The sequence below is a fragment of the Hesperophylax consimilis genome, chromosome 15 (genome assembly GCF_061612785.1).
Source record: "Hesperophylax consimilis isolate HC1 chromosome 15, BYU_Hcon_1.0, whole genome shotgun sequence".
Lineage (NCBI taxonomy): Eukaryota > Metazoa > Arthropoda > Insecta > Trichoptera > Limnephilidae > Hesperophylax > Hesperophylax consimilis.
Window position 1 is genome coordinate 23900973 of NC_142850.1, and position 21061 is coordinate 23922033.

Genomic DNA, 21061 nt, shown 5'->3' on the forward strand with positions numbered 1-21061 from the left:
TAGTAGAGATTTGTGTGACACCGAGTGTAGTCCCCTCAGTGAGTTTCTATAGATACACATTGAGAAGCTGCCTAGTTTGTTTGCGGTTTGACCTATCTCTAGGTCTCAGATCACTGGGCAGTTTGTTTATACAAAGTGTATGTACCAGGTATCAACCATATAAATAAGTTTCATTTTTAATACTTACAGGCATATTGAAACGATTCATAATATCACATAGCACTCTCTTTAGGGTGAATTGCATAACAAAAAAAAAAAAAAAGGATTCATAATCTGCTCTTTCACAGATGGCGCTAATTAAATTATTTTAGGAAGTTACAAGTTATGGTTTAACATATTAAAACCAATTTTATTTTTGCCTCGATACATACGCAATATGAATAAATAGTTTTGTCAATATACAAACCGAATTCTTTCAAGAATGGCATTCAAATACAACATAGGATTGAATCACCGATACAAAATAATATTTGTATATATTTTTTAAGAATTGAGTTTATATACGAACAAAACTATTTATTCATATTCATAGGAGAATTTAACATTGTCTGTCGTATGGCATTATTAAAACTTAAGGGTAAACGGAATATATGTTATAATCCAAGCGTTCACCGAGGGTTCTTTATCACTGGTTACTTATGAGTTTGAAGTGTTGAAAAGGTTTTGAGAAGGATCGAAATAACAATAATTATAATTTTCAGTCAGTTTATTATATCTGATGTTAATTATGTGCTGACAATAATCGTATGGTTCATTATATAAATGTACAGAACAAATAATATAAAACATGAGAGAACTAATAATTGATCTGTGCTACTCCACTTCATCATTTCCACTGTTGGCACTTAGAATGGTATAAAAATAAATAATAATTAGATAACGAGAGAAAATTAAGCACATAAAAACACAATAAATAGGTAACAATTCTCGTAAAGCAATGCCAATTGAAAAATTAAAATAAATTACATAAAATTTAGGGAATTAGCTGTGGATTATTTTACAAAAATTTTATAAAAAAATGGACTTTTAAAGTATGTGTTATTAATTTAAAAACTATAACGAAATTTGAAATTAACAATGTTATAACATCAAAATACGTGCTGATGACTGCTAAATTTAATGAAAACTATTTTTAACGAAAAACATCCATCTAAAATATTTTAGATCTATGTAAAGTCGATGGTTGCCAATTCTATTAATATGCTTATCTATGGTAGACAAAGGTGTGGCGCACTACGTTAAACACAGACAATTATTATTATTATCAATTTATTGATGAATAATCACACAATATTTATTATTAATTCCTGCTATAATTGCTTTTGTTTACATACAACCTGCGTGTAGTGTACGCATTGCTTTCCGTTAAATCGTTAAGAGAATTATTTTTAAATTATGCCCATATTATCAGTGGCACACTTAAAACTAACATTTTTACCAAAGGAACATTATTTGCTACACAAATTAATCCAGAAATTTTACAAACATACAGATTACAACATGTAATGCATTATTATTATTACAATGATTCAATGTCTATATCGTAAGGCAAACAGCTCATCATTCTCTTTATCTCAGTCATATTCGTTTAAATGCTTTTAATATAACACTATCTTTGCGCATCTTATAACATCTGCAAAGGTCAACTTCCAAATCAGTTTTTTTGGTAAAATGAATCCCGTAGCAGTCTTAGTGAAGGCAAGTCACACTCCATCCCTGAAGTTTTCCATAGATAATAGAAACAAAGGTAGATACATTTGATGTGTAGGTAGAAACAAGGGCGAGATACCACTGTATTGGCGACACTGATAGTCAGTATCTTTTTGTGGAAGGGAAGCTGCTATATACATAAATATTCAAATCCATATATTAGCCCACAAACAAGATCCAATTACTGGCAAAAATAGCGCAAAAAATTTGCTGTGTAAATCCTTTACGCTGCGTAATGTCAATTACAGATCCAAAAATAAGTTTGTTTTTGATTTTGGATCTATGATTGATGTTATATTATTATACAGTGTTTCAATAATTCGGCTTCAGAACTTCGGATTGAAGCCAAACTGTCGAAAATGCGCCACGCAAACAAATTCTAATCATACTAAAAACAATGCTATTCTGACCATTATGACTATATACATTAAAGACATTTTTGTACGTTGAATGCTATTGTTAAAGACCTAGGCAGGTTGGACTGAATGTGCATGAGCAAAATTCATTTGAATATTTATTTCGCAGCTTTGTGTATGCGGAATAAACATAGAATCCACTGCACACTATTGCTGGCTTTCGTGTTTATGTGATTCATAAATATTAAGCACTGAAAATGTATGTACTTCGACTCGCTCAGTGAGTTGTTTCGTTGTGCAAGTCTTTGAGCCATTAAATTACAGTATTTACTTCATGGGTAGAAAAAATAAGTCTAAAGCTATTTATTCAGAATAAATAAATAATAATATTTATTATTATTAGTTTTTACTCTGGAAGACAAGGGACGCGGAGCATCCGAAGCATGTATGAAGGGACCACACTTGATGTAAGTACGTTGTTGTACTTATAATGTCCCATCTCCCTTGTTTCAATTATCTAATGGCTGTGACAATAATAGTACTAACTTCTTGCGTGCCACAACGCTAGCACAAACAGATAGAGGTCTACGCATGTGAACAACTTAAAAGCAATACCAAATTAGTTTCAAATTATTATTTCTTTCAAAGATAGAGAAAAATTAAACAAGGATAGTGGCATTTGAGATATATGTAATTACAATGCAAATTTAGACATCTTAATGCTAGAATTATCAACCCTAATAAAAGTCTATACTTGGAGTCAAATGGTTTAGGAGAGGTAAGTTTATAAATATTATTTTATTAATGGAAGTAAATATTCTTTGAGGGTGGAAGTATTATTTACAATATTCAATACAGATCAAAGCTAATGTAAAATTGTATGTCTTATAAAAATAGTTTCATTCTAAATATAACTTTCACAACATTGAAGTAGAATATTATATAAATATTTTTAGCTACCTTGATTATGAAATGACCCTTCTAGAAAAGAATGGAAAATTTGTAATGTTTTTTCAATAAATAACAGGGAATATCATTATAACTCTGAACCTAAGAAATGATACAAATTATTAGGATTCGTAAAAATGCCAAAATTTCTGAACTAACTTTGACACAGTTTATTTTGTACAATTATTTGTTTTTTTATGGGAATGGATATACATATATGATTACAGCAAAGAATTCTAAATCTACAGGGCACAAGTTTTGTATTGGGATTAGAGTCTGTCAATCTCTGAATTAAGTTAATACATATTATCAATAATAATTCTAATTCACTTACTATTTACACAAATTATTATAATAACATTATGATAGTTACTCACTGTGCATTTCCGATATATTCACACAATCTACGATGCAAATTTAAATACTAACAATCACCGATATCCCGCTAGTAGATCATAAACTGGATACATAAATGCAAGATTTTATTTCTAAATTGGTTGCTCTCTTGCATATTGTAATGCATCATTAATTAATTTATTTAAGGGTACACTTAAAAGTACTCATAATCTGTACTTTCACAGATGGCGTTGATTTTATTATTTTAGGAAAAAACACTTTTTGCAAGTTATGCTTTAAAATATTAAGAAGAACTATTTGTTTGCTCCCGTACATACGCAATTTGAATTTGTATATATTTTTGTCATAAACAAACTCGATTCTTTCAAGAAAGGCATACAAATACAATATTGTACTGCGGATTCAATCCAATATTGTATTTGCATGCCACCCCAGAAAGATTTGAGTTTTTTATACGGACAAAACTATTTATATTTGTATTGTGTATGTACAAGGGCAAACAAATAATTTCTATTAATATTTTATAGCATAACTTGCAAAAAGTGTTTTTTTCTAAAATAATTAAATCAGCGCCATCTGTGAAAGACCAGATTGTGAACTCTTTTAAGTATACACTTAATACGAATCTGTCAATGCACTACATTCCTGGCAAGATCAATCCTTAAAAAAATGATATATCCAAGTTCCAATTATTTTTAATTGTCTCTGAATAAAATCACAAATATTTCAAAATATTGTAACGGCAGGTCGCAAACTTCTAACGGCGTGTTAAATTTAAATTGCCTGCAAGACAGTAAATTGATTTTTTAATGTGATCTTAAATCAGTGTTGCATTGATTGTGTAGTGATGTAATTTTTTAACAGTGTAGAATGTGGTTAAATACTTATACATAGGATATCTTAATACAATTAAGAAAGTATAATAATTGAGTTAATTGATAACAATAACAAATGCATGGATGAGGACATAAACTTTCACTAGGCTATTTGAGGTCTATTTACAGGTTCACCACAACTCTCCACTTGCCATAACTCCACTGACACTTCCTTATTCTTAAATACAGTCAAATGAGGACAGACACACAAGTGACATGGGACCACACTGTCACATCTGGCAACGCGAAGAAACACAGTGACTCACGCAATTACATCTGGCTATATTAAGCCACAATATGACAAGGGGCCATGTAGTCTCATTTTGCAACATGAAGTCACATTGCTATGCGGGGCATGCAGTCACATCTGACAACATGATCACAACGTAACTAGGGGCCATCTGGCAGCATGAAATCACATTGCAGGCTACTAAATGTGGTCACTTTAGGCATCTTGAAGTCATGTGAAGTCACTGAGGAGCGTCATTTTGCTGTGACGCCGAGTTGTCAGGTCAGTATACCTGAAAAAAAATTTAATAAGTTAGTTTAAAGCAAGTACAAGACAAAAAGTTAGGACATTAGTGACAATTTTTGTACATCGCATCTGTGTACAAGATTTTGTTATTATTAAAATAAGATAAAATGTAAGCCATCTCAAAACACCAATCGACGGCAGCAATAAACATACATCGCTAGAATTAAATTAGAATTTTTTCAATGTAAGAGAATTATCATACAATGAAAAGATTTTCACAGAGCGTTTCTAATATCCTCTGCTGTAAAATAGTCAAATAAGATTTACACTGTCTATCATTGGATTGGTGCTGATATTCTTATTTATAAAACCTCTATAATACAAATATACAATGAGAGTATTGAAATTATTAAAAAAGAAAATCGATTACATAAAATTACCATGTAGCGTCGAGAAAAATCTACATTAAATAATTAATAATAAACCGCTCGACCTACTTAGTACCTACTCCCGAATTATGTACCTGCAATCCAAATCGCATCGTAAACAAAGCAACCAACGTACTGCAAGTACCTACTTGTCTACCAGGTGACAATACGTCACGGGCCGTCTTACACAGTACGAGAACTCGCCAGAAGGAACGAGTCTGCCGCCTATGCATAATTGCCACGCTATCGAAGGTTCCTGAAACATACAGTCTGTGCGAGTGCCCAGGATTTAGTTGCCATTTAACTACCTGCTGTCGCCACCGGCCGAACAATATAAATAGGCCCGACGCAGCGAGCATATTATTAGTGTTCAGTAATTACTATCGTCGGCTGCACCTACTTACGATTACTACGGCCTATTTTCGCGAGCGTTCATAGTATTTGTGCATAATAAACGTGAAATATTGTGATTGTAAAATCAGCTGACAACTTATCAATAAACGCTATACCTGAGTGAGAGATCTTTTCATTTATACACTACGATAACCACAACCACATAAAATATGAATGAAAACAAATACAGATACAAAGTAGGATAATAGAGAAGTTGGGAAAGCAGATTGAAGATTGGAAAATAGAATTTTCCAATAAGCAAAAGCAAAGAGCTTGAAGAAGCTTTGGTCCCGTCACTTAAGATGCTTGACAAAGCTTTTAGACGATAAAGAAGTGAGATTTAAAGAAGAAGTGGTTACCTTGACCTGATATGCCATTTCATATCCTCCTTTACTCTGCATCTGATTCTGTACGGCGTTGAGTAGACTGTTGGGCATCTCTACGTCATTCGATCCTACAAATAGACAACAATAATTCTCATTACAAAACAGAAAATACAATAAGGTATTCCACAATCATTCACAAAATCAAGACCGTGTTAGTTTCATTTGACACTGTGATGTTTTAGCATTTGCCACTTGAAGTAACATTCCCGTACAACATTTTTAAATTGGATTGTTTGATTGGATTGGCAGTAGTTGATGGTTTTATGCTGCGACTCTGCTAACGAAGCAGTTATCAAACAACATACATTTTTAGAGAGGTGTAAGAAGACAATATACAAAATGTTGCATCCCGGAGATTTTTTATGTTTTGCAGACAAATTATTCTGAATTCAAAACATGAAAATTGATCAAATTTAAAGATGGGCCGGTTTTCCCCTCTCTTTTTTTACATGTGTTGTTTATGAGAAAGTTAAAATGAAGCTATCAGCAGTACACTATAAAACCCTACCTACTAGTGATGAGTCGTTCATGAAAGAGCCGCAAAATTGAGCTAGCTCTTTTTGAAGAGCCATAGTCGTACGACTCCCGGTAAACCATACCACGGCTCAAATTAACGGTAGCTCTTTTATTCAGGAGATATTTTAGAAAAATAGTGCCACTAAAATTATTCAAGTATCAATTGTTATTACATACTCAGAGACGTGAATGGGGTCTGACAGTCCCACATCTGGACTTGTATATGTACCTACACCTACTTAACTAACTACCTAGCAACTTATTTTTTTCATGGTACCAGGCGGCTTACCGGTACCAGGAGTCGTACGATCATTCATACGCTTACCCTGGGGAGCTAGGAGCCGTATCAGAAGAGCCGAATCGGGGGAGCCATATCGGACCCAGCTCATTGCTCACACGCTTTGAGCTCACGGCTCTCGTTCAATTGAGTCGACTCTTTGAGTCGTACAAAAATATTGAACTGGTACCGTGACTCCCATTCTTAATAAAAATGAGTCATGATCCATCGCTACTACCTACGTCTAATACCCTGCTACATCGCAGACACTATTTTTTAACCTATAAGATGGTAAATAATGAATATCAGATTTTATCTCTGAATCTGTAAATCCGGTAAACATACTAATTTCGGTTGTTGGTGCATGGGTAAGTAATGTGAAATATTCCTGCGTAATGAGTAACATTCCTGAGGTTCAATAAACTTTTAATTTTCGAAATTGGACCTACTTATCATATCAGGCAAGTGACAAGTAAGTACCAAAATTATTTTATGAATTTATAATTCTCTTTTTGAAAAAATTGTTTTTTTTTCAATGCTTGGCAGAAGATGCTTAGATTAAATGGTTAACTTAGGACGGGTTGTTTCGGAGAATCTTAACAATTCATCAAATTTCAACGTTCATTTTCAAGTTCTGTGAAAGACTTTTTCAAGTTCTGTTTTTATTTCAGTTTTGTCAAGCAACTAGCCTACAGTGATATAAAAACAGAACTTGAATAAGTCTTTCACAGAACCCGAAAATGAACGTTGAAATTTGATGAATTGTTCAAATTCTCCGAAACAACCCGTCCTTAGTGATTTAACTTCACTGAACTAGATCCAATGGATATTTCGTGGCCCACTCAATACATATTATTTGAATGGCTACTCTTTTCATACTTGGTGTAATCTCGATCCAAATCTGCGGTAATATGATCATAAAATTATTCATAAATATTATCATGAAATCAAGTTTAAGATTTTTTATCTGTTATCTGATCATGGTAATACAAGAGAAAATACTGTGATGATAAGGGTCTTCTCTTATCTATGACTAATATAAATAAAAGTAATTGTTCAAATATGAGCGTTAAATGTAAACATTGCAAATTAGCACACTAAGGAAGTATTTCATATGGCAATACTAGGTGAATCGAGCTTCCTGCATATACCGGTTATGGATTCAATTCTATTATTAACACAAGAAGAAGGTAAACATAGGAAATAAAATATTACCTAGTAACCTTCATAAACGAATCAGGTGTCACATTGTTTAAATGCTAAAATGATAAAAATGAACAAGGTGGAATGGTTGATTTAATTTTCCATTGGTAAACCTTTACACCCCAGATACTTCAATGTTACTGATTAGGAAACTTCTCACAGCATAATATAATGAGAACTATCCACCTAAGTACAGAGCATAATAATGTATGAAATAATCGGTATGTGAGCTGTGAACTAAAGTGGCGCCATCTTGGCGGGACAAATAAATTATTGTGTCTTCAGGTATTTCAGTCTCACCAAAGAGTTCCGATGTGAGCGTCGTTCATGTTTTGGGGAAATTTAAAACTATGGTCAACATCCATGCTCTGCAAGTATAGATAATTGATGTACCCAGGTGACATTTCTCGATAAGCGATATGGAATCCGCTTGCACCACGTAACTCATGACACGTGATACACAGAAGGAAAATTTGATCCAGTGCATTGCTCCAACGCTACTTAGCGCTAGCCGCTACTGGCTTTGACGATGTGATCACATTATTTATAATCCACACAAAAAAACCTAAGGAAAAATGTGTTATTTATTATAGATTGGGTATTGATAGGTTGAGTCTTTGAATTAATTCATTCGCCGCTAGCTTTTTTGTTACGTTTAAAAAGTAAATTGGTTTGGTCTGCCCATGGGAGGCATTGGCACTGAACGAGTTAATCTGTCAATCAAATATGCTAGGGAAAAGATTTATACTAACCTATGTGTCCTGTATGCTGGAAGTTGGTCGGTGCTCCGATCATGGATCTATCGATTCTCCGTCGTTTCCTCTGGGCCGAAGCCGCGGGCTGGTGATAGCAACACGTGAACCACTGGAGCCATATCTCACTGCCAGTGCTCGCCATCTTAGCTTTCGACTCCTTCGACAGCTTAAATCTTTCAAAAAGCTCCACGCAGGAAACTTCTTGAAGGCAGCTTACTTCTACCCAAATCACAAGAAAACTTATCTATTTTTTCCAACAGTAGTTCATAAAACGAGATGTTTGCTTGTAGAGCTGACTTTAAACTGTTAGTTTACCACATAAACTACTCAAACGCGTGTTATCTTTCTTATTTATTGTGACACAGTCAAAAGAACTACACTAGACAGAACGTCAACAGCATCTGTCACTTGATAATTTGTCGACGTGAATTAACACTCTCCCCACTTGAATGCGCACTTATAAGACACTTGCACTTGTGAGATTTGTAATGTTGCATGTATTTATGACTTCACTGTCACAATAAATCTGTTTTATCACGCTAAACACTGAAAACAGACTGGGAACAATCTTATCATGGAACTACGGACTCGGCGGCATTGTCCGCCATTAGCTAATGCTTTCCTCGGCAGATGGCGCAAGTGTGCTCGCGGGAAAAGTTCGAATGGTAGCTCTTTCAGTCACCTGAAAAAACAGAAAAATTAAATAATTAATCCCATAAACATACCTACGTAATATTAGATACCATTTTTGTCATAGATTACGAAAGAAAACAAAGACTAATTATTCTTGAAATGATAACCACGAATAAAATAATTGTTATCATTCTCTAATGAAGAAATTATTTTACCTCCCACATTGCGAAATATTACCACGTAAGAACTTTTAAAGTATGGACCTACATATTTGTAAGCAACAAAATTTAAAAATAATTTTTTAACGATAATTTTTATTATAAACAAAAAACGATGACGATTATTTCGTAAATTTATTTTTACGACATAAATAATTGTGCTGAGTTACTTATAAATTTAAGGCAAACCAAACATTATTGCGGTTAAATCACGAGGTTAGCTTTTCATTATTCCGTTTAAAGGTCAGTTTCCTAGAAATTGAGACACGAGTTTTTATTTCTGCGTGGAAAGCATTAAAATCATAAGAATTATTTTATTTACGTTCAATCAGTTTGATTTAATCGATGTGTAACTATCGACACAGACCCAAACAACAACTAATAAATACAGTTCTAACACAACTCTACTAACAATGTTGTATCTACCTAGATAATAATGAAATACAGTAGGAGTGTAGAGCATCAGGAGCTCCCAAAGTTTTTAGTACCTACCGCGACTCTATTTTTAAAAACCTGTCAAGCTACACAGAGAAAAATGAGTATGGCTGATTTATTGAAATCCTGATCAAAACATGATTGCAATCCATTTCCCAATAAAATATTAGTCTCTTCAGAATATATCGGAACACGTGTTCATGCAGGTGTCCTTTTCCTACTAAATATAAGGACGATATTTTACAATATTAGAACTTCTTCATTTTGGTGAAAAAATTAAGACAATGTTAGTAGTTCTTATTCGAAGTATGATACAGTTAAAAGTGACCGAGGGGAATAGGGTCCCATTAGCTCAGTTGGTAGAGCACTGTCCCGGAAAGACAAGGGTCCTGGGTTCGAGTCCCAGATGTGACCGTTTCCTTTTCTGATTTTTCTGTTTCAGATTTTCGTTTAGAAATCACTAATATTATCTTCAATATTTTAATTCATTCATTTTTGATTAATCGTTTCAAATCAGTCAACCATAATGTATGGCCTATTCATATACCTACATCCAATTCCGGCCTGAAAACTGATAATAAATCGGCACATTGTGACTTAAAGTTAAATTTCAATATTGAAAAATCGTCAAAACATAAAAACGATTTTTCAAAAATGTTCGCTGTCGACAGTTTGGAAGCCACTGGCATAGAGCGATAGCAATCCCAGCACTGGACGAAGGGATACGTTTAAAATAGATTGCTCTCCCAGCAAGAAAAGACTTACTTTCAAGCCCAACTTACACGGGCCAGTAAACTGCATTGAAGCCTTAGGATGTTGAAAAATGTATTTTTTTGTTATAATAAATGTGTTACGTTTATTATTATAAACGCAATTTTATTGTTATTATTATTTTTATTTTAGCCAAGAAAACGAAAGAACATTTTTTGTTCTTCTCGTGTTACATATTGTTTTGAAATTTCGCCCATGTAAGTTGGGCTACATCATAAAATAACTTTCACTTCCAAAAAATATTTACTTTGATGTGACAACAAAATGCTTTCGTTCTAAATATAATATTATTATTTAGTAATGTAGTATACTATACTCAACCAACGATTAAAAAGATGGTAAAAGTAAAAACGAAGTATAATAATAAGTTTCAAATAGGATTGAACAATAATCTACATACATACTTTTTTGTTGAAAATCGACATTGTGTTCGTTTGAATGTTCGAACATAGTATCGATTCTCAACAAAGAAGTATGTATTGTTGAGAATCGATAATGAAACAAATAGATAGTTTCTATTTAAGCAAATTTAATCTTCCTTTTTAACCGTTTAAATGCAAACAACGATAGATATCTGGAATCCGAGGGATATCTTAAAAAAATAATAATATGAAATATATGTTCTACGTAGATAAGACAATAAACGGTAAGTAGATATTCATAATTCTACTGAATTAACTGAATACGTTATACAATGGAGTGTGAATTTATATGATTGACTATTGTTAGCGCATACAATAGCAGTGGTAATTAAACCAGCAAGCAACAATAAGTCAGTCAACTGCATTCGTTGATCGGTTCAATTATTGGAGCTTGACGTTACAATGTTTGTTGACCTTATGGGTGTAGTAGGTACCTACCGTTAGAGAAAATATACAAAACGTTATGATTATGTCGGCTGTTACAACATTACTTTATATGACATAAAAAAGCGGTATCCCGCAAGGGTCGCTCTTGAGTCTTTAACAAAATAACAAAATGAGACAAACTATTTTCAAGGTTTAATAGTGTGCTCATTACTTCAATGGTTCAATAATTGAATCACCATGTATATTAGGAATCCTTAGAAACTATTCATCAGTACATGTTATAGTTATGGCAGATATTACGATATTTCGTTATATGGAAAAAGAAGCGGTGTCCCGCAGGGTTCGCTTTTTGATCACACTTAAAATAACAATATCAATTCGAATCAAAGATTAGATTAAATGGGATGTTCAGAATGAATCATCAAGTAAATTATAATAAAATACAAAGAAAATAATAATAATCATAAGATTGGTGTAAGTTTCATAATCATTTATGTAAATAGTATAAATAATACAGATTAGACAAGGTACAGAATATAATATCACATAATTCGATCGAGTTCTCAATCAATTACGATTATGTTTATTACATTATATTGCACAACGATATTACTATTATCAAAGTTATTTATGTATATTATTATCTAGAATAGGTACCATCGATAACAATTAAAAAGCTACCATGATTTATGGACAAATTTTCATATGAGGTGATACTTTTGATACCCGACTAGAAGGATTCCGTTTCTTTAAAATGGAATCATCAGAACCTCGGTGAAATTGTGAAGCCCTCATCCATTTTGGAGATCCCAAGGATGATCGGATGGCTAAATTTTGAAATATATGTAACCATGTAACCCTTTTAAGTGGGATTCGGAAGCATGTGCCCAGGTCCGCGTATGTTAGTTTAAATGTGAGTCAGCAATTACCTTGATGGATACAAAATACGAAATGTAGCATTTTCACATATTCAGTAATTATTTAAGTATTATGCGGGCAATATATAGAATGAGTAAAACCATGTTGAAAATTCAGAAAAACCCGATTCACACAAATAACAATTAAAATGCAAACTTGAAAACAATGGCAGATTTTTTCTCTTTCTTTTAGAACGTGTGACCTTTGACCCGCGGAAATCAAGGATTTGAATCACGTTTCTTATTTGCTACATTGTTTTACCCACTAAGATTTCTTAAATTATAAAAACTATTTTTTTAAATAAAATGCTTCACAAACAAAAAAGAATTTTGGTTTTGTGCGACCGAGATTCAAAATCCGAAAACCCTCTTGCCGGCCTTATACTTCTTTATGGATTTCGCAACCTTCCACTACCCCCTCTCCTTCCCCTCAGGCCCTTAAAGCCGAGATTCCGAGCTCTAGTCCCAGCAGCACAAACATATTGAATTCAATGAATTTGTTTATTTATTTATATAAGTCACTAACATAGATTATGTACACTATTTTTTTAATCAGTGTCACAATAAAACATATATTGCATTATCAGTTAATATATGTTATTTTCTTGGCACGTTATAATCTCACCATGCTGAGTCACATTAAATAATATTAAACAACAAAGATATCCCTATTAATACATAAGTATTTATTAGTTTGTTGAGCACTCTATGCTCTGTTCACTGTGCACTCTGTATGAGTGAGTGTGTAGTGTACGTGATAAAATGATATTCTGATAATGACATGCCCGCTCCTAACCACAGCTCGGATTCGATCATAAAGGTCGAAGTCTTTTTGGAATACTATTATTAATTCGTAGGTACCGGGTTGTTTTGCTTATCAGAAGGTCGGTTAAAAAATACAACACGTATTTAGATACCTGCTGTTAATGTTAATATATTTATTTATTTGTTAGGCCTTGCGCGCACCACGATTTTCTGTACCACGATAATTTTGTCGCAGAAATGCAACGTATGAGTTAGTAAGTATGTGCGCGCATATACGACAAATAAATAGTTGCTATTTTAAAATTGTGATTTGTCACATTTTTCCGCGACAGCGCGCGACGCGATTGTCGCAAAATAAAATTATAGCATTTGAAGTTATATGGACACGCGCGCACTGCGATTTAAAATCGCTACCTGACAACCTTTCTTCAGCTGAGATTGCATTCGGCCATCTAGTATTATTGTATGCAATTTGAGGTCCAACAATTCTTAATAGTTTGTCAAATGTTTGAATCGTCATTCTATATATCCGAAGAATTTTTTTGGATGCTATCGAAGATCATTGTATTTCAGATAAAAGAAACCTTTAACATATCTTTCTGCTGTAAAAGGATGAGTCCAGTATTTATGTGTTCTTTTATTCCTCCTCTTCCGAAGAAGCAAAACAATACAAGCAATTTGTACGAAATCCATGTTGAGAATGAACAATTCTTCGCAATTTTTCATCGCGATGCGCGCAGTATTATTTTTGCGATTTATTATAGCACGATTTTAAAATAGTGTCGCAAAAAATACAATCGTGGTGCGCGCTAGGCCTTATGTTATTTAAGGCCTTGCGCGCACCACGATTTTCTGTACCACGATAATTTTGTCGCAGAAATGCAACGTATGAGTTAGTAAGTTTGTGCGCGCATATGCGACAAATAAATAGTTGCTATTTTAAAATTGTGATTTGTCTCATTTTTCCGCGACAGCGCGCGACGCGATTGTCGCAAAATAAAATTATAGCATTTGAAGTTATATGGACACGCGCGCACTGCGATTTAAAATCGCTACCTGACAACCTTTCTTCAGCTGAGATTGCATTCCGCCATCTAGTATTATTGTATGTAATTTGAGGTCCAACAATTCTTAATAGTTTGTCAAATGTCTGAATCGTCATTCTATAATAGCCAAAGAATTTTTTTGGATATTGTCGATGATCATTGTATTTCAGATAAAAGAAACCTTTAACATATCTTTCTGCTGTAAAAGGATGAGTCCAGTATTTATGTGTTCTTTTATCCTCCTCTTCCCAAGAAGCAAAACAAAACAAGCAATTTGTACGAAATCCATGTTGAGAATGAACAATTCATCGCAATTTTTCATCGCGATGCGCGCAGTATTATTTTTGCGATTTATTATAGCACGATTTTAAAATAGTGTCGCAAAAAATACAATTGTGGTGCGCGATGGCCTAAATGTTTATCTCATACGCCATGTTTCAAGCTCATTGGTGAAACACAAGGGAATTCATGAAAATCTAAGAGCCAGTTGTTTCACAATATTTGAACGTTCTGTTCAAAAACTGGCCTTAAAGAAAAATTGTATTATTTTATGTTTTTTTTACAAATAGTACCCACTTGACCGTTAAAATGTTTTTGCGTTACTGCGAATGCCCTTCTTAACCTAACCTAACCTAGACCAACAACATTCCTCTTCTTTTTATTTACCCCATTTGGCCGATCTCACAAACGCTATATCTGTTTGGTTAGGTTAGGTTAGAAAGGGGCATGCGAAATGCTATATTGAACAAGTACACACAGTCTTTTACTTTTGATCGTATATCGTTTAAAGTTCTTATAAAAGTACCCCCACCTTCTAGACATTTTGTGGACAGTAATTGCAAATTTACTGTGTATTGGTGAGTTGTGACTTGGGAAAAATAAAAATCCCGGGATAAGCAGCTTCTAATATCAAGATTATAGAGACTAGAAAACCGCCGGCATCCCGTATCCCGGGATTTTCTTCCCTAGTTACGAATGCATTAGATACGTACTACTTACTGGTAGATAAAAACACTATGAGGTTAACGACTATCGCGCAGAACTATTTAAGAAAAATATAAAAATAAAACATGGATCGCTTTAACAGAACATAATATTATATGGACTTAGTTCGTCGCCAGAATATGGCGTTGTTCCTTAGAACCGCCAGGACATTACTCACGGCAGACACAAAAAGAGCACCACAGAGTGAGTGGATGTACAAGAAACAAGTACACAAAACAACCAACATCAGCTCTTCTCCGACGACAAGAGTGGATATTCGACGAGTCGTCAGTGACTCACCACGCCCGATCCGTCGGGGAATGCCTGACATACCTACATATATATCTGGTCATTAAAACATTCTGGTTTTTGTCTCCAATCTCCAATTGAAAACAATCACCGACTTATTATTACAGTGATTTGTAGTTTTTCATTTGCAGAATGCTTTGGAAGACGGTGAGGTGACAAGTGTGGGTGCAGAAGCCTGTTCCAACAAGCATCCATAAAATAATCCACGAAGATGACACATACTGAAGAGGCATACAAACCAATTCATCCCATTTTTAGAGCTTGGATTCAAACATGAGCTAACGATCAGCGTTCAGGTTGATGGAATAGTAATAATCCAAGCAGATACTGCGCGATGGAAGATTGAAGATTTAGTTCTCAGGCTAGGTCGCCTTAGGAAAAGGCAATCCCAGGGTTAACAGGATTTTTTAAGTGGGATTCTGTACCAAATGGGGCTGGCGTATGTTATTGTGTAATGACTGTTTTACATGACACTTTTTTTCATCCAGTTTGTCTGATCGGGATGAAAAAATGACGTGGTCTATTATGGTAGTTAGTACCATGAGAGAAGTGTGTTGTTATTACCGATTTTCATACATTTTAAGATGATGGACATTATTTGACGTCTGACGCCTGTCACTGTTTTACGTGACAAATAAATAAATAATTTACGTAAATGTTGCATGTATATTCAGTTTTATTAAATATTAGTAACATAGTACAATATCTATTTATTACTGTTTGTATGTGTATTACTGTTAGGTGTTGTGATTTTCGCGTGTATGTTTGTTGATTGACATTTTGTTTCTGCTATCTCTCATTGTTTTACGTAACTATATTACGTGAAAATGTTGCATTTTATATTTAAACCATTCATAAAAAGTTTAAGTATTAACTACAATAGTATTTATTACTGTTTATGAAATGTGTTAGTGTTAGATTGATGATTAGACATTTTGTTTTAAGGAAATAATACACGCGAACTTTACATACGTACAGACTCGTGGAATAAGGAATATCTATTTGTTTTTACTTGATATTCTAACATACTTTTTATTAATTAATAGAAACAGGGTGGGTGGTTTATTTATGGAGACAGGGTTGTGAGAGCAGTTCCTTTGGCATCTGCGCTGCTGTGTTTTGGTAGTTCCACCTCATATATTCTACGAATATCGTACCGATCAAGATGCGATGATCAGGTAGGTATTTTTTCCAAGGTACCTATAAAAATCATTATGACAAAGGTTCAGAGGCGAACGTGTAGACAAAAATATAGAGTGGTTAATGACAAAGCACGAGACAAAGCTCGCAAATGACAAAGATAGATGATTTCATGATCGTGATCTATGGTTATGTTCAAGGTGTTTCCATTTTTGACAGTTTAGTACCATCTCAAAATATTCTTTCTTCTATAATGGCAACCGTCTATATGAAATCGTAAGCATGAAAAGAAGAGCGCAAAATTTTCGTGTGGGTCCCGATTTGGGGATCGGTATTAAAAAAGTACGGTGTTAAGCAGTCATAAGGCCTTATTATATTGACTTTGAAAATGAGTCAGGAATACTTTTTCGCTTCATTTCTCAGTGAGAGCGTAAAATACGCAAAATAAACGCCTACACTTTCTGAAACGTGGCTAACAGTTAGAAGGCTATCCGTTTTACTAGCATTATTCTAGTCATTATTTTAACTCATAAATCAGGCACACGAAATGATTGTAAAGCGTGATTTCACAATTAAGTCAGTTTCACTTATTTTCCATGCAAATGGTGTTACCCGTAAAAAACTCATTTCTGGCAGTAGCACAATAATGACTAATGACCAAACCGGCAAAAAATAAATTGCGAAACGTTAAAACAATACGTCATTGAGGATAATGACCGACTACTATGTACTCTGTACCTACGACAATGTATACATCTTAACTAATTATTATTTATTATTACCGAACAGAATATCAAAGTACCGAAATATTACTTAATAAAAAAACCTTGTAGGTACTACAATAAATTTATATTTAATCGAAGATGCAACCTTGTACGAACACCAAAGCACATTATGTGTACATAGTTGCAGTACGCTTCGATATCAAGAAGGTTATAGGTAATCTTCTCTAACTAAATTGTATGAAACAAAGTCGCTATCCGCCTTCTGTCTTTTTGTGCGCTTAATTCTCGTAAACAACGTAACGGATTTTGATAGGGTTTTTACTATCATTTAGAGAATTTCTTCCGGAAGGTTTATATATAATACATTCATATTATTTTTGTAGAAAGTAGAGAAAAGGCGATATTTTGTTATAAAGTCGTAAACAACATTTTTTCGGGCGCTTACATTGCTAACGCTGGCTAAACCTTATGAATTGTTACTTATGATACATCTCTAAATAATGTACAGGGTTTTCCAATAAAAGGTGTTATTTTGATATTCAACCGTAAAAGATCAATGGTTTCGTTGCTTGTGTGGCACGTAGCGCCGTCTCGTTGAAAGTAAACGCTGTCCAGATCAATATCATCCAATTCCGGCCATAAAAAATCATTAATCAATTCACCGTAACTGTTGCTCCAGCCTCATTTTTGAAAAATAAGGTCCAATGACTCCGCCGGACCATAAACAGCACCAAACAGTTACACGTTGAGGATAGAGAGGCTTTTCAACAATAACTATTGGGTTTTCCGAGCCCCAGATGCGACAATTTTGCTTGTTGACGAAGCCACCGAGGTGGAAATGGGCCTCATCACTCAAGATGATTTGCATTTGATTCACTCAAGTGAATTTTAATCATTTCAATGCGTTGTTGAAGCGTGTATCGTTCCATTTTTATTAATGGCGTAGTTTCTACTTGTCAAATGTCAAAAAATGACAGCTTCAAAATTAACATCTACCGAAATAGCGGGCTATTCAAAATAACACCTCTTATTGGAAAACCCTGTAAAACGAAGATACTATCCGCTTCTGTTTTTGCGCTTAGTTATTCTAAACTACGCAACGGATTTTCATAAGGTTTTCACTATCATTTAGAGAATTTCTTCCCAAAGGTTTACATGTAAAATACATGCATATTATTTGTATATAAATTAGTGAAAAGTCAAGCAACCCCGGATACACGTCAGTTACCTATATTATTTCCTCCAAGTTTGAGAAGTATCCATAATATTATTATTTAGTTTTCGAGCAACCACCCCTAAGCATGTTTGTGATATTATTTTAAAGGGGGAATAATAAAATGTATCGTTTTCCACATCATGTTAGATTATATTGAATTTATATAAATATTCATGACAGCATTTCAAGGCCCCGTAGTAAGCGTTCAAAGATGGTTAAAAAGGGAGATATTATATAAATACGAATGTTAGAGGGAGCGCGCTAATATTAAAACAACTATAACAATTAAACGAAAATGGGGAAAATATTTAATTAAACACGACTCGTTGGAAATAGAGCAAAAATCTCTGGACAAATGCTTTAGTTGCATTTAAAGATACACTTTGAAAAATTTCATGCCTATAACATATCAAATAACAGAACAAAAGAGTTCCTAACTATCAGTCAAAAGCGTTTTGTGCGAACGGTATAAAACGTGTTCATACAATTACTGACATACTTATACTGTAGCATTCCGTCATGATATCTATTCGGAAAAGAACACGTGTTCTCGACATATTCTGAATGACTAATATTTTATCAGGAAGTTATCGATTCTGTGACTTTTTTCAACAGGTTCATTTTTCTTCGTAAATGCGCAATAAAATGACCCATTACCGATGTATTTGAATTTACTTATTTTCCTTTTGGCGAAACATTATTTTTCCCAATTACTACCAAAAAACCAGTTCCAGTAATCTGTCAATAATGTTGCAAGTTTCTAAGCGAGCAAAAAATAGTACTATTCTAAAAAAATAATGAGTAATTTGTTCAGCGGAGTAGAAATAATATCAAATCTCTGAGAATTTCCATCTGGTTATCACAACTTGTGGTTTTTGCAGTGTCACTATTGAAACCATGCCATTTAGCTGAGTGTGGACAGAGTAGGAACTAGTCTTGCCTAAGTTACGCCAGTTTCACCAACCGCATCTTCGTATTTATTTTCTATTTCGATAAAAAAATACATGCGCTGTGCACCGTGAGTCCATTACGCTAATAGGAGTGGACGATGATATTTTTTTTCTTATATAATGCAATCAATTATTTGTTTCAAATTAATGGACACAAAGGGAAATATATTATGCTGCGTATACATTTGCGAACCGAAACGCGAACCGAGCTTCGAACTGTGGGAAAAGAAGGAAACAACAGCAAATGGCGAAAAACTCCACTTCGTTCCTTTCCCATAATTCGAGGCTCGGCTCGCGTTGATATTCGCAAATATATACACAGCATTATATATATATTTTTTTATTGAAAGGCCCTAAGAGAAATTATTTTCCCTCATTGATATCTCATCGTTGGAGACGCTGTGCAGATGGCTTTTTGAGGAGCGGAAGGCGTTAACATGGATGTTGATTCTTGAAGAAACCCATCTTGTAGGAGGGAGGAAACACACGGGCAAATCTTTCTACAGCTAAGCTGTTGAACTCAAGAGCGAGTCAACGGTATAAAAATTTTGGGCGCAAGTTTGGCATGTTTGCCGACTATGCACCGGTGCCGAAGGGATCAATGACGCTACACGGTTCCTCGGAGCATCATGCATTGAAATACCGTTAGGAAAAGGTCAGCATTTCCAAGCGACGCCTGTGCTCTAAAGATTGCAAAGGGGAGTCTATCAGGGAGTATAAAAGACCGCAAATTCGGCCCTTTCTTTCCCTCCTACTCTTTTCAGCCTCTCAACATAAACCAAATTTGGGAATCCTTAATCCCACTGGCTCCGGGCAATTGTGGACTCAGGGACTCTTGTTTGGAAATAAATAAAGCAGATTTTGATAAATAAATTAACTTTCACGTCATTACAGTTGTTTTTCATTGATTTTCTTATTGTGAAATAATAATATCAATAAAATTGTTCTCTCTCGTTTCGCTTTCTATGTGAAAAATATAAGCCGGAGAGAATTACATTTTTTGGCAAGCATCCAAAAATAATAAATTGTGACTTTCTGCAAAATTATATTTTCTGCCAAGTCATAATTTCTCTTTGTATTTTAATAACGCCGTTGGCCTTCGCTGGAGCCGTCAGGTCTGACAACATAAGTACTCTTAGAATAACAAAATATTAACATAATAATTATGGAAAAATCCTTAGTCATCAAACTGTATAAAAGCCCTGAAGAAGCGTAGTTGTCCGAAACTCATTGACTAAGTATAGATACATCAATGGCGAAACTACATAGTTTTAGATGCATTCATCTCAAACAAAGTGGCGCATATAGATCTAAATATATTAATATTGAGCCAGCGTATGTTTGTGCTCGCAAAACTCGAAAAGTAGTCGACCGATATCGCTGAAAATTTCAAAGTTTTTTTTTATTAGTGTCAGGAGTCTTTAGAGAGTGGTTTGAATGGTAAAAGAAGTCGGGGATGCCCGA

General features: G+C 34.1%; 1 protein-coding gene across 2 annotated transcripts in view; it reads right to left on the reverse strand.

Annotated features, from left to right (window-relative positions):
• Window positions 1-688: 688 nt before the first annotated feature.
• Spec2 (CDC42 small effector protein Spec2) overlaps window positions 689-21061 on the reverse strand; it is a 62311-nt gene continuing 41938 nt past the window's right edge. Inside the window, exons 2-4 of one of the 2 annotated variants that reach the window (XM_089640370.1) lie at window positions 8677-9361; window positions 5902-5996; window positions 689-4767 (exon numbers count right to left, since the gene is read on the reverse strand). In XM_089640370.1, coding sequence (XP_089496496.1) covers window positions 4759-4767; window positions 5902-5996; window positions 8677-8821 — 249 coding nt within the window. In that variant the 5' untranslated portion in view covers window positions 8822-9361 and the 3' untranslated portion in view covers window positions 689-4758. The remainder of the gene's footprint in view (window positions 4768-5901; window positions 5997-8676; window positions 9362-21061) is intronic. The other variant, XM_089640371.1, reaches the window with a different exon arrangement.